The 14,783-nt window shown below is 46.3% G+C and overlaps 1 protein-coding gene across 1 annotated transcript in view; it reads left to right on the top strand.

Moving 5' to 3' along the window:
- Positions 1-14,783, top strand: part of LOC148519499 (phospholipid-transporting ATPase IC-like) — an 80,408-nt gene that overhangs the window by 6,824 nt on the left and 58,801 nt on the right. Inside the window, exons 2-8 of the mRNA XM_088476456.1 lie at positions 3,295-3,462; positions 4,276-4,373; positions 8,034-8,147; positions 8,244-8,342; positions 9,948-10,009; positions 11,555-11,627; positions 14,032-14,102. Coding sequence (XP_088332582.1) covers positions 3,295-3,462; positions 4,276-4,373; positions 8,034-8,147; positions 8,244-8,342; positions 9,948-10,009; positions 11,555-11,627; positions 14,032-14,102 — 685 coding nt within the window. The remainder of the gene's footprint in view (positions 1-3,294; positions 3,463-4,275; positions 4,374-8,033; positions 8,148-8,243; positions 8,343-9,947; positions 10,010-11,554; positions 11,628-14,031; positions 14,103-14,783) is intronic.

Raw genomic sequence — 14,783 nt, 5'->3', positions numbered from 1 at the left:
TGCTAAGAATAGAGGTGCACTCTTTAATGTCATGACCAAGAAAGGTTTGTTCAGACTGTCGATGACTGTTCTTGTTCTGTTCATGTGTATGAAGCCCCTAGTGACGTTGGGGGTTTGCATTGCAAGTCCACCAGAGATATGGTGCCTTGTACAGTATATTAGTAGAAGAATGTTATATTAGATTTGATTAAATACAAGCAGGCAATCTAGGGAATGACAGTAGAGACGCAGTAGAAGAACGTTTTAGGAGGGAAATCAGTCTATTTGATGCATTCAAAATAAATAAATTGTAGCAGTGAAAGCGACAGCTGGAAAACAGGGAAGGGCCTCATTCAGACCCGCTCGCAAGCGGGTTGATGTTGAGGCTGTGCGCACGTGTAGCGGCCACACTGCGCGTGCACAAGCTCCGGGGCGAGAGAGAAATGCTCTCGCTCCGGGGCTCACTACAAAAGGGGCGGCTGTCGATGGTGATCGACAGCTCGTCCCGTTTTGTAGGTGGGGGGGGGGGGGAGGCTGGCTAAACAGAGGCATTCCCAACGGAATGCCTGCCGTATGGGGGCGGCCCCACTGATATCACGAGTGATGTCAGTGGTGAGCTTCTGGCTTTATTAGAGCCGAAAACTCACTGGGGCTTGCTGTAGACGAGACCCTACCACAAGGGTCTCGTCGCAAGCCCCGATGGTCGCAATGGTCTTGACCATCGCGACCATCAACCTGGCCGCTCGCTAAAGCTGTGGGTGGTCACCCACAGCCTAGCGAGCGGCCAGGGGGCCGGCTCTGAACATAGAAGCGGCCGCCCTCATTCAGAGCGAGCGCTCGCATTTTGCGAGCGGCTCTGAATGAGGTCCTAAGAGCAGTTCTGAAGTTGGGGCGTACAGTATGTGCTGTCAAAAGAAACAGAGATGGCTGGTAAGAAGCTTCTGTGGACTGGTGTAAAGATTAGCTGCACTAAGCCTTGAAAAGTGATAAAGTACCCACCAATAAGCTCTTGTCACTTTGTAGGATGTGTTTAAAAAATGGCAGTTAGGAGCCGATTGGTTGGTACTTTATCCCTCTCCACTTTATCACTTTTCAAGATTTGTACATCTCCCCCTATAAGTTAAAAAGGGGTTGGGTATGTTTTGTTGCAGCATGTTGATATTCATCATGATGACACTGATGAAATGTCGGCATGATTAGAATTTCAACATAACAGTCCAGGTGTTCCAGCGGTGGCTTACCTTGTACGGCTGGTCCGGCGGCTCCAGCAGTTTCTTCTGGGTCCAGTGGTGATGTAATGATGGCTCCTGGCATCCAATGGTGAGTAACACCCCTAACCCTCAACCTAGCGCCTAATCCTCTCCCTCCGCCCTATCCCTAGTGTCGTCTTTCTTCAGATTGTCGGATTGACATTTCAGATGTCGGCATTTTGAAGTTGTTGACATTCAACACCATAACTGTCGACATTGTGGTGTTGACATAACACCAGTCAACATTGTGACTGCATCCCGTCAAAAAGACATTCGAGTTGCCTGAGCCAACACAGATGATGGACAATGCAGACGAGATAGATAAATTGGGGTGTCATCCACATGCAGGTGATATTGAAACATAAAAGTAGCTTAGTAGATTTCCAAGAGAAGTGGCATTGATGGAATAATGCAGTGCAGGGCCGGCTCTAAGGGTGTTCGACCTGAGTGCGCGAACAGGGGCGCCACCCATAGAGGGCGCACCCCTCCCCAACATCCCGATTTCAGCGGGACATTACTGTCCCGCTGTTCCACCCGTGGGTCGAAGTGGCCCATGGGTGGTTAAATCGGGAGTTGGGGACCCCCACCGCCGCAGCTGTGCGGCGATGCCGGACCCCGGAGACTCTGAATGGATGCTGCGCGCGGCATCCATTCAGTGGCGGGAGAGGGCTGGGGGAAGCCCAGCTAGTGAGGCTCCCCCCAGCCGACGTTATGTGGAGGCGGACGCGCCTCCTAATAACATCACGTAGGGGGCGTGGCCTATGGTAATTAGATAGGGCGCTCTGGAGGGGGCCGGCACAAGGTGCTCCTACCCCTGGAGCCGGCCCTGATGCAGTGGCTCCAGTGGACTGATTTGGTGCCCTCCCAACACCTTCCCTCCTCACCCAGCGTTGCGCCCCCAAGCCACCGCGGATTCTGCGGGGACCATTGCTACGCCACTGTGTGAGGTGTTTTTATTAGAGATATGGTTTTGAATTTCTTTCTTTTTTTTTTTTAGACTAACAGCTAAAATCATGTAACTTGCACCTGTTTTTGTTCCTATAACATTATAAACAATAAAATTCATTTCCAGTCAGTTTTGACCACCTGACAGCACCTGAAATCATCACGAGAGACTTAAATGCAATCCAAAATATGCGAGATCTGGTTTTTAGATCCGAGTTCCGAACTGGGCAAGAAGCCCGGAGCTGGAACCCCAAAGTTCTGGTCATCTCAGCTTTTATATACAAAGGGGCTGTCCGCGGAGCACGTCTTATGCCTTTTCGCACTGTGCATGCTCCAGAACTGGGGGAAGGACGAAACCGTGCTGTAACCATCGGCGTCACAAGGGGGGGGGGGGGGGGTGGGCCGCACCCGGGTATCACCCGCCGAGGCCCGCAGAGTGCCGGCTCCCCTTCTGTGGCAGGAGCCGGGTGCTGCACTGTAGCATTATGTGCAGCACTCGGCTCCTGACACAGTGAGGGAGCCGGCACTGCAAATACACTGGTCCCCGTGGGCAGTCCGCTCACTCATGAGCTCCGGCTCCCGCAGTGGGTGAAGGGAGAGACTTCATGACGTCTCTCCCATAGTGCCGAGCAGGAGAAGTGGACAGCGGCGGGCGCAGGACTTTGTTTCGGGTAAGTATAGTTTTGTGTTCTGTGTGTTTTGTGTGTAGGGAGCACTACTGGGGGTACGGATGCACGCCCTCACATCGCTGTTATCTCGTCTCACATGGAGTATCCGCCTCCCAATAGTAGAAATTTGTATACCATTGCAGGCTCGCTTTGCTCGCGCGGATAGTAACTGATGAGGTCGGGATCCGTTCGGTGATGGGCATCTAGATGCCAGCTTTGTAGTAGGGCAGATGGAGCGTGGTCTCTAGAAGAGGCGATGGGTCTGTAGGTGAGGGGGGGGCGGTACTCCACAAAAATTTTTGGCCGGGGTGATCTACATTTATAGTTACGCCACTAACCCCGCACACGTTTAAGTAGACATATTGCAAGTCATATTTTCTTTCTTTTTCTTTAGTTAATATAAGTATAAAAAAAGGATCTTGATACCCATTTATATCATTTTATTTTTCCAGTCCGCTGTATGGCTGATAACTGGCAGACATCAGGCGAGGACGATGAGAGCCCCAACGACGAGGAGCTTCCATACAGCGATGACGAGACGGACGATGAGCTGGACAGTCCCCAATGTGCTGATCCAGAAAATATCATTGACACCAGCGCAGAACAGCAGAGACCTAAAGGTGAATGTCAAACAATATTTGCAAATCATTTTAAATTAAACATTGAGCATTAAGAAAGCTAAATGTATAGATGCCCTGGCAATGAAAATCGCAGCTTACTCTGGGCCTCATTCAGAGATGGGCGCAAATGCCATCTAAGCTACGATCTCTCACAGATCACAATTGCGAAAATATGCTAATGCCTCATTCGCCGTCCAGAGCTTAGAGACGTCCACTGACAGCATCGAACGCAGATCAGGTGGCCATCAGCCTTCTAAGTAAGTCTAAGCTGCTGCAGACATAGCGGGTCTCCAGGCACACAGAGCATAGCCATCTGAATGAATGGGCACACTGGGCAGCTGTCCAGGGCCCCATGATTCTAGGGGCCTTTGAGTAGGGGTAGCCTGAGTCGGGGGGGCATCTACATGGAGTGTGCGGGCTCTTGCTTGGTGCATAAGGCAGCTGGGTAAACACTAAACGATGTGTACCCAGCGCGATGTCTCGTGCGTCGGATCCCGGCGGGGTGACGTCATCGGCAAGTAAGTACACACTTGCCGATGCCAGGAGCGACGTCGCGACAACGGGGACATGCACCTCTGACGGGCGATGTCGCTGACGACGCGTGGGAGTGCACATCTTAAGCGACATAGCGGGTACACAATGCCCGATGTGGACGTTATGTCGTCCGACCTGCCGGATCGGACGACATATCATCTAGCGTGTACCCAGCTTTAGAGGCAGGCAGAGAAAGATGCAAGCAAGAATGCAGTGGCTAATTTATGGACGCCCAGAAAGACTAAAATGTCTATACATTATTTTTGTATTCCATTTCAGAATGTAACTGGCAGGTGAAAGCCAATGATCCGAACTTCTACAAACAGCCGCAATTCATGAAGACGTCATATTTCTGCCTTCAGAAAAGCAAATATGCCGTATGTATTTTGTTGGGTTCCGGTTGAAAGATCGACGAGCAATAGGTCGACACCAGATGGTCGACAGTCAATAGGTCGACAGGGACAAAATGTCATCAAGTACTAAAGGTCGGCGTGGATGTATGTCGATGGGTACAAAAGGTCAACAGGGTAAAATGGCCTACATGGGAATGATCGACATATTTTTTTTTTTTTAGGGTAAGGCACTTACCGGACGGTTAGGCACTAGAAGGGACTGTCGGGGTAAGGCACTTACCCCGATGGTAAGGGTTAGGCACTAGGGAAGACAGTTAGGGTTAGGCACTAGAAGGGACTGTCAGGGTAAGGCACTTACCCTGATGGTAAGGGTTAGGCACTAGGGAAGACAGTTAGGGTTAGGCACTAGAAGGGACTGTCGGGGTAAGGCACTTACCCTGATGGTAAGGGTTAGGCACTAGGGAAGACAGTTAGGGTTAGGCACTTACTGGAGGGATAGAGTGAGGCACTAGGAGGGGCGTTTAAGGTTAGGCACAAGGAGGGAGAGTTAGGCACCAAGGGGAGGGTTATAGTGAAGATTAGGGTTAGAAAAAAAAAAACAAAGCATGTGTTGACCATGTTTGTGTCGACCTTTTGCACCTGTTGACATACATCCATATCGACATATTGCGTGTCGACCTTTTTTGTCTGTCTACCTTGTGTCCCTGTCGGTCTACTGACTTTCTACCATTTGGTGTCTATCTAGACATTGTCTACCTCTGTACTGTTGTTCTAATGAACCACACCCATTTACTGTTGTTTGTTCTTCCGTGGCATAAGCAATAGACTTTCTTTTCTAGACCCTGTTGTAGAGCGCACATGTATAGCAGTAGGTCAGAGTTGCTTCCCCACAACAGATGCTGGCATTGCGTGTGATCAGGACAATAAATGCTTTATAAACGAGAAGTTGGATCTGCATATGATCCGATGCCACAGACGTGTACGTGCAATATGGAAGAGCAATAAAGATGTTACATAACGTGTGATATGTGAGAACAAAGTGATAACTGCTTGTGGCTTCCTACTTCAGCGAGGAAGTGTTAGAATCGCCTAATGCACGCGTGTAAGGCTAATGTTACTCTTGTGATTTCCGTTTTTTAAAATTTATTTCTAACATGCGCACATTTGCCGTTTTGTGACACCATGGGGCTGATCCAGAGCTGAATATACAACGGTTCACGGAACGTATCTTGTGTACTTTTATATTGTGTCTGAAACAGAGTGTGCGCAAGTATGGGCGACACAGAATCCGGTGCAACTGAGTCGCTACTCTATTGCAACTGAGGAGGCATTTCTGGGCTGTAACGGGCGTTCTCACATAGCGAGAGATGTACTAAGCCGTGGAGAGAGATAAAGTACCAACCAATCAGCTCCTAATTGTCACTTTACAGGCTGTGTTTGAAAAATGACAGTTAGGAGCTGATTGGTTGGTACTTTATCGCTCTCCAAGGCTTAGTACATCTGCCCCATAGGCAATGTTCACCGAGGACGTGTCTTGACGGAACTGTAGGTTATGCAGGGTTGGACATAAGCATGAATACACCTGTATTGCACCATAGTATAAGTGTAAGTGTGCCCAGGGGTGACGAGTGTTTGGGAGGATTCATACTAATTACACTGGGATTGTTTAAAGGGCCCAGTATGGCCCCGGCCAACTGTGCACAGGATAAATGTCCTTAGGTGGCACAGCTACAATATAATCCAGATGTGACATGGATGAGCACAATAATATGCACTTAAATAGCCAAGAAACAAAAAATGACAACACAGGGAAGTGTCCTTGCTTTAGTCATAAATGAGGCAGCAACTAGCAGTGTTTTAAAATAAAACGGTAATCCCATGAAAAAATGTGATGTCCCTGGCAGGTTATAAGAAGAATCCTTCTTATAATTTTTCATTTGTATGTTTCTTTGGGCTGCTTTTTATAAGTGTCATGTGACTACCATGGCAACCACAGTGACATTGCTCTCCTTCCCTGTCAGTCACTACATGACCACAGAGGCTTCCTTCACACAGCACTGAGAAGTCAAAAATGTGTTCCAACTAAGGCCCGTATTCAATCTGAAGCGAAAAGCTGTTTTCGCGTGTTTTTGGCGAAAACTTTTTTGCTGATGACATCATTTTCACCTGTTTTGATTTTACTCTGTATTCAATTTGAAAGACTTTCCGCCTAGGCAGAAAGTCAATACAATGTAATAGGTGAAAAGGTTTCGCCTATGAATACCAGGCGGAAAAAAAGTGCAGAATTGGGGTTTTGGGGTACAACATTGCGGGAACCCCCATGCAGCCTTCAGACTGTCCCCCAAAGGTAAACGGTATCAAAATAAAAAAAAAAAACACTTAAGGACACCCCCAAAAAAATCACTTTGCTTTTGGGGGAGAAAAAAAAAAAGTTGGGGGACAAAGAAAAAAACTAGTGAACTTGACTCTGGGGGTCCCCAAGAATGCCCCAGGTGTTATTATCATTGAGGGACTTGCGGCAGGTGGATTTTTCACAATTTTTTTCAACTTAACTTTAGCAACTTTAGAATATGCTGACCCCCATTTTCAGGTACCCCAAATTTGCTGGGATAATTTATTTTCTGCAAAAAAACCTCCTGAATACTATTCTGCACCACTTATACAAAAACACTATTTAGCAGCTATTGAGCCCGTTTAAAAACACCAAATACCTTCAGCAAGCCAAATCGGGGGGCACCATAGCTAACCCCCATGTCAGAGCAACTTTTGGGGGTGTCAGGCTGATTTCCCCAAATCTGACATGACTTTCCGCTTGTTTAAGTTTCGCCGGGTCCCGTATTCGCCTACTTTCAAATTGAATACGGCGATTCGCGGGCACGCGCGCAATACTTTTCTGCCTGCAAAACAGGCGAAGTAGGCAAAAAGTCCTGGGAGGCGAAAAAGTATCGCGGCTCAGCTCAAATTGAATACGGGCCTAAGAATCTGTAAGCAGGGATACAGGCCCATTCTTTTCTGGGGTCCAGGGCCTGGTTTGGATGTTTTAGTAAGTCCCCAAGATGGGGCAACCACTTCCCCTCTGTGCATGACTCCCCTCAAAACAACCTTCTACAGAAAGCACCATGTTCCTCCCCAGGAATTTTGGGCTTACATGACCTCCCAGCTGCCCTGTCTGTGACTGTGACTGGCAGCCATACTTGTCTGACCACCGGAGAGATTTTGAAAAGGAGGTAATGATTTAAGGGAAGACTGCTAAGAAAAATGATGCATGCCTAAAAAGATACTTGACTAACTGTCTAAAGAAAATAAAACTTGGATTACTGCTTTATGGGGGTGTCTATATATGGTAGTAGGCAGGAGACTGATTTTCCGAGGACAGTTTGTATTTTTGAATTTGTATTTATGAAATGTTGGGGCTGATTTTGCACATTTGCCAATTAACTTTATTGTTTGATTTCATAATTGAGCCACAAATGGTGGTTTTTACGCTGTTACCATTGGCCAAAGCAGTTACAGTATATGTCAAGTCTTTAATTATGTTTAATACATTAAAAACAAATACATACAGATTTGGGGATAGCAAATACATTCTGTTCATCAACCTAAAAAGTAATGGGAGTTGTAATATTATAGCAATCATCACTTTTATTACAGAAACTTTTTATCTGCTATTTCCACTTTATGCAGATAAATGAAATCAAGACGTCTAAGTATAACGTAATCACTTTCCTCCCGCTAAACTTGTGGGAGCAGTTCAGGAGAATTGCAAACGTCTATTTCCTCTTCCTGCTGATTATTCAGGTAAGAGACGCGATGTTGGTGCTCCATTGTCCCGAAACAATTTGGGTGCACAAAATAGTAACAATACTGTATCTGTTTTCTATTTTGTCACTCCAGACAATCCCTGAAATATCCACTGTCTCCTGGTACACTACCTTAGTGCCGCTGGTGGTCGTTCTGGGAATCACTGCCGTCAAAGATCTGGCAGATGACATTGTAAGAATTTTATCTGATGGCAATTTTGTATTCTAGAAATGATCTTGGCTGAAGTTCAATGTGCTTTATTCATGTATTATGTGTAATATGTGTTGTATATTGCAAACGTCAGAATGTTACTTACCAGCTTTTACCATTTAAAAACCTTAAAAATAACTAACATCTTCCCCTGAGCAACAGATGGAGCAAGTTTTAACGGGTTTTATATGCTGCCTCCTATAATTAGGGTAATGCACAGGACCAGTTGGTCAGATCAAATCGGGATGTAGTTAGTATGTCGGCGGACGGGATGCTGGCCGTCGGAAGTCCGACCCGGGACTAAAGACAGGCGTCGAAATCCTGACGCCAGTCTATATCCCGATGCTGGAATCTCAACAGCCTCCATCCTGAATGAAGGTACACCGGGGCATCTTAGCTGTTAGCCACGCGTGGGAGGGGGGTGTTAGGTTTAGGCACCACAGGGGGGTTAGGGTTAGACACCACTGGGGGCGGTTAGGCACTAAGGGGGGGCGGTTAGGTTTAGGCACCAAGGAGGGAGGGTTAGGTTTAGGCACTAATGTGAAGGGTTAGGGAGCGGTGTGGGGAGGGTTAGGGTTAGGGGGAGAAGGGGGGAGGGTTAGTATACTTACCTAGCATTGGAAACGCACTGTCAGCATTTTGACAGCAGGCATCCCGACTGCCGGTATTTCATACCCAACCCGGTCAAATCTAGATGTTGCAAACGACGCATTCCGAAGGTTTGAAAATAAATGATGCTTTACAAATGAGGCCCTTTGATTTGCCAGTGCCTATTTCTACACGCTAATGTTAATATAATCTGTTACAATAACAAAGTATCAAATATACAATGTAACAAAAAAAAAAAAGACAAGATGTAACCATAGAATCTAACGTAAAAAATACTAATTTAAAAATATCTAAAATTAAATTTTGAGGGCCTGATTTAAAGGTGCACGTTAATGCAGCTGTGACTACTTCTTTTGCCGTAGTGCGACTGAGTCTTTATGCTAGTGCCGCAGCCGATGGTACCGGTACAGAGACGTCCACCAGCTGCTGCGCTATTCCACCACTGCGCTCATGAATTCACACGATTGGATGCACATCGGTCTCCCCATCGAACAGTGCACCAGCCCCATGACTGTTGAAACTGTGGAACAGCGGCTAAAGAGGCAGTCGCTGCCTGCGACATGCCCACGTCTTGTTGGCCACCTTGCTGCTGCTCCATAGTAACACCCACCGAAATTGCCTCTTTCTAAATTTGTTCTGTGGCTTTCGGCGGGAGCCACTGGGTTGTATGCGCAGTGCCCTAGACTGAAAACATCGCCTGCTGGTGCACATCACCGACTTGGCGCTCACCCGATTCACCCCCTGACTCTGAGGTCTATTTACTAAGCAGTGTTAGAAGACAGAGTGAAAAGTGATAAGAAAGTGATAAGGTGCCAGCCAATCAGCTCCCAACTGTCATTTTTCAAACACAGCCTGTGAGATGGCAGTTAGGAGCTGATTGGCTGGTACCTTATCACTTTTCACTCTGTCGCCTAACACTGCTTAGTAAATAGGCCCCTCTGTATTTATAATCCATAATGATGCCTCTTATTTTTCTAGGCCCGCCACAGAATGGACAATGAGATAAATAACCGATCTTGTGAGGTTATAAAAGATGGAAGGTAAAACAATGACACATTTTTATTGATTTTTCTACAGCTAATACACGTATGGATATTGCATATATTTATAAGAAACTAATAAGGAAATAATGGTTGCTACTCAGTGATAGCGTCATACACCAGACGTGATGATTACTCGGCATCTCCTGCAAGTGTCACTACGAGGAGCGCTGCTGGGGGGAAATAGCAGAGGGGGTAGTGTGGGGAAAGTGATCGGTTCATTGTAAGTTATTTACTATATTTTAGGGTACTCTGATTTCAGGGGGGATCATTCAGAAAACCCTAAATCCAAAGCATTACATATACTAGGACCCTTACCATATTATTATGGTATATTGCTTAAATATACATATATACCTGAAAGTAGCCAATAAGTCGCAACTAACTTGCACACAAGGGAAGCATACAGATACCGTATAGATGTAGGTGGGACTGGTAGTAGAATGCAGCAGTAATGCAAAAAGTTCAGTGACAATGAGGGAAAAAACAGCTTATAAACATATACACAGGGAAACAATATCAAGTCCAGTTGTTTAAACAAAGAAATAATAAAGCAAGTGAAGGTCTAACAAACACATGGAGAAAACCTGAAAATTGGTTGAGGCTGATCATTTTGGTGGGTAAACCTGCTGGTCATGATGGTCGGTAAATCTGCTGGTCATGATGGTCGGTAAACCTGCTGGTCATGATGGTCGGTAAATCTGCTGGTCATAATGGTCGGTAAACCTGCTGGTCATGATGGTCGGTAAACCTGCTGGTCATGATGGTCGATAAATCTGCTGGTCATGATGGTCGGTAAACTTGCTGGTTATGAAGGTTGGTAAATCTAACTGTACTGATGGTCAGATAAACTGCTAGTTAAGGTTGTTGATCATGTAGATCAGCAAACCAGCTGGCCTTGAAGGTTGGTTAAATCTGCTTGTCATGGTTGTCAGTAAACCTGTTGGTCATGATGGTCGGTAAACCTGTTGGTCTAAATGGTCAATAAACCTGCTGGATATGAAGGTGGGTAAACATGCTGGTCATGTATTGGTTAATTAAGTCAAATAATTAAATATTGAGGTTAAATAAAAGTCTAAGGCCATTCTTTGATGTTACTGGATCCTACTGTCCATGTCCAAACAGTTAATTCACCTAATTTCCTTGTCTAAGAAAATGACAATGTGGTTTTCATTGGATTAATAGCTGACATTGGTAGTTAACCAGATTTTAAAACATAACAAACTCAACTAAGCTCCATACCACACGTCCTACCCTCGTCTACAATATAAGTTTCTGGAATAATCGTATTCCTATTACTTATTGAAACATTGAATCGGAAATTGAAGTTCGTTTGCAAAGTTCAGCCAAATTGTCATCTTGTATTGGCTGAGTGTATTCACACACAAACATTATAGAACAGCTTATTGTACAATAATTATATTAAATTATCCGTGTTTCCTGTCCTACCATCCTCTTGGTTATTGCTAAAGAGTAGAGATGATACGTTGTTTCCATGTACAGTCAGAACACTGAGTGATACCCATCATTTTCTCTTATATCAAGGCTTCAAAAAAGCAAATGGAAAAACCTTTGTGTCGGGGACATTATACGAATTAACAGGGATGAGTTTGTTCCGGTTAGTATCCTATAATAATTATTATAACAGACATTTTGCAAAAGCCGTTCCATTGTTGTGAACAATTCTGACTTTCACTATTATTCATATATCACCTACAAACACCATGATGATGTACAATCAGGGAAAACAATTCAAACAGATTGGGCCTTATGCAGAGCTGAACGTAAGTCCACTTGCGGAGCGTATCCTGCGTGCTTTCGCACGGCGCATCCTCTGGAATCAAATGTACGAAACAACGGTCGATGCAGGATTTGTAGCTTTGTACGCATCTAACATCCCTACTTAATAGATGTAACTTGGTCTTAGCAGGACATAGGGAATGCTCACTGAACACGTTTCGATGGAACTGCGGGCCACGTAGAGTTGTACAGAAGCTTAAGGGGTGGCCAAGCTGCAGACAGACCCGGCCCTAGTCAAATTAGTGCCCCAGGCAAGAGTTTGGGTGGTTCCCCACACCTCACCTCGTGGGATCCTGAAAAGGGTTGTTACCTCACGGAAGGGGCGTGGTCTCACTGTGTTGTGGCCTCTTCCCCCATTGTGTTGTGATCCCAGTACCCCTCTCTTAGCACAGATCACAGCACCCTAATCTCAGCAGAGCACTCCTCTCCCAGCAGTGAACACCACAGCAACCCTTCCCTCTCCCACTTCCAGACTTAATTTACTTGAGGGCAACCTGCAGAGCTGCCCGGCTCAAGGAACAGCAAGCCAGGGGCGGCGGACTCGCTTTTCTTGGCTCAGGTTGGCAGGCCGCGTCCCGGTGCATGCCGCTCCAGCGCTATGCACTAGCTGCCGTATAGGCGCCCTGCCCCCGCAAGCCGCCATCGGCTTCTCTGCGGCTGCCCGCTCACTGTTTAGCTGCTACTGTGCGCAATCTGAGCTGTCAGCTGAGCTCCGATCGTAGACGCTGCACAGCGGCAGTAGCAACTGCCAGAGTCTCTGCACAGCAGGCAGGGCCCTGGCCGTGCTTGCCCCAAACCTCCGCCGGCCCTAGGCGAGCTTGGATGCCCATGGGCATTCCACATGCCCTAGGCATTTGCTTAGTTTGCCTAGGGCCGGTTCTGGCTGCAGATACACAATTTAGTTCCGTGGCAGCTATTCTGAAACAATTACAGACAACTTCTGTTCAGTTCTGCGTCAGCCTCATTATGAGTCACAATAAAATATCTATGAGACAATGTCGCTGCAGCGCAGACAACACATTACAGAAAAAGATCCATGTTGGCAACGCCCAACGGTCCATACTCCCGGTCCTGATGTCTGCTCTGCTTTCACCAGGAGGCTGCAGCCCGCAGTGTATTGTTATTGACCAAATTGTCATAATATCAACTTTAAATGCTAGATAAACCATGCATATAGTAGGGCTTTTTTTGGGCCTTTTTAAAATTTAAGGCGGTACCATCAGTACTGACAGTGCGGCCCTTGTATTGGGCTATAGGTCACTATTTTGAGGACCGATCTGGCAGATCACCTCCAGCACAATTACAGTATAAGAGACTGACTGCTGTACTTTTCCAACTATTATGATGATTCCAGGGGGTAAATTTACTACAGTGAGAGTTTTTTGAAGTGGAGGTGTTGCCTGTAGCAACCAATCACATTTTAGCTATTATCTTCTAGAAGGTGCTAGTTGAAAGTAGAATCTGACTGGTTGATATGGGCAACGTCTCCACTTCTTAAAACTCTCACTTTAGTAAATTTACCCCCTGGTTCCTACTTATAGAAGTATGGACCTGATTCAGACCCGGTCGCTAAGGCGCGATCGCTCGTTCTGAGCTATTTTTGCCCATCTGCGCATGCGTATAATTCGCAGTGCGCAAGCCAGTATTTGTGATCTGATTTTGGTTGCTCGTAAGCCACTATCAGGTCGCTGCTTGGAGTGACAGATAGCGCCGTTTGTGGGCGGTAACTGGGGAAGGTGCTTGTAAGGAAGGTGCGAACGCAGGAGTGTCAGGCCGCCAAAACGCAGTTTTAAGGGCGTGCATAATTAGCAAAGTAGCGTCATTGTACACGTCATCTGCATGTATTTCAGCCGCACTGATCGCAGTGAAAGGCAACCTCAAGGGCTGCGAGCATATCCGATGGCTCTCGATGTTACCGATAAATCCTACAATTCCCGGAGATGAAGTGTGTTGCGAGTGGCAAGCGGACGTGTTTATACACTAGCGAGCGCTCATTGCCGTAGCTCACTAAGACATAGAGGGCGTCCTTACGTGACGCAGTGCGAACGCTCAATTTAAATATCCGGCCCCTTTTTGCCAGTGACCAATCGCATCTTGCGAGCGGGTCTGAATGAGCTCCAAATAGCGCTCTTAGGTCCCGTTACCGCTCAATTATCGAGATACTGTATATTTCATGCTAAGTAGCAGCCGTCTGATGGGATTTCTGTCCTTCCATATTACAGGCTGATGTTCTGTTGCTGTCCAGCTCTGAACCAAACAGCCTGTGCTACGTGGAGACGGCAGAACTGGATGGGTAGGTAACACTTGATTGTAATGTGAAATTATTATTAACCATGGAAACACGTTCCATTGTCTGTCAGAAAGGAAACAAAAGGGGTAAACTAGAGCTAATGTAACCTTCTGTTAAATAACAAACACTCCGAAGTGTTGACAATCAAATTTAAGTTGTTCCCCAATTGATCATCTATAGATATTAGGTTGACATCAACAATGTCGACACCATAATGTCGGCAATTATGACAGGTAATGTTGATGGGCAGAGATTAGGGATAGGAGGACTGACGCATCTGATGACTCCACTAGTACTGATGGTCACATGACCAACCGGACCCAGGAGCCGTTGTAGGAGACACTGCTGCTAATGTGAGCAGGTCAGTCAGTGCTGGGGCATCAGGGATGATGTTAACATTCTATTATGTCGACATTTCATCAGTGCCTACCTGATGAATAGCGACATATCATACCTAACCCCTAATTTTTTAGAGGTACTGTAAATCTGAATAATGAAATGGTTGTTGCCTTAGGCCTCTTGGCCATGGTACAAAATCTAAATCCCTCTGACCTGCCAGCATGGTCTCCATTTCCCATTTGTATAATGCAGCCTTTAGCGTGAGGCTGTAATATATAAGGGGCAGCTGAAGCTGCATTGCACAAAGTAATCGCCTGCATTTCAAATATATACCACCCTTTGTAC

This window comes from Taudactylus pleione, unplaced genomic scaffold, assembly GCF_031769625.1.
Source record: "Taudactylus pleione unplaced genomic scaffold, aTauple2 ptg000189l, whole genome shotgun sequence".
NCBI lineage: Eukaryota > Metazoa > Chordata > Amphibia > Anura > Myobatrachidae > Taudactylus > Taudactylus pleione.
Note: the sequence above shows the minus strand (reverse complement) of the source record. Positions and strands in the feature narration are given on the sequence as shown.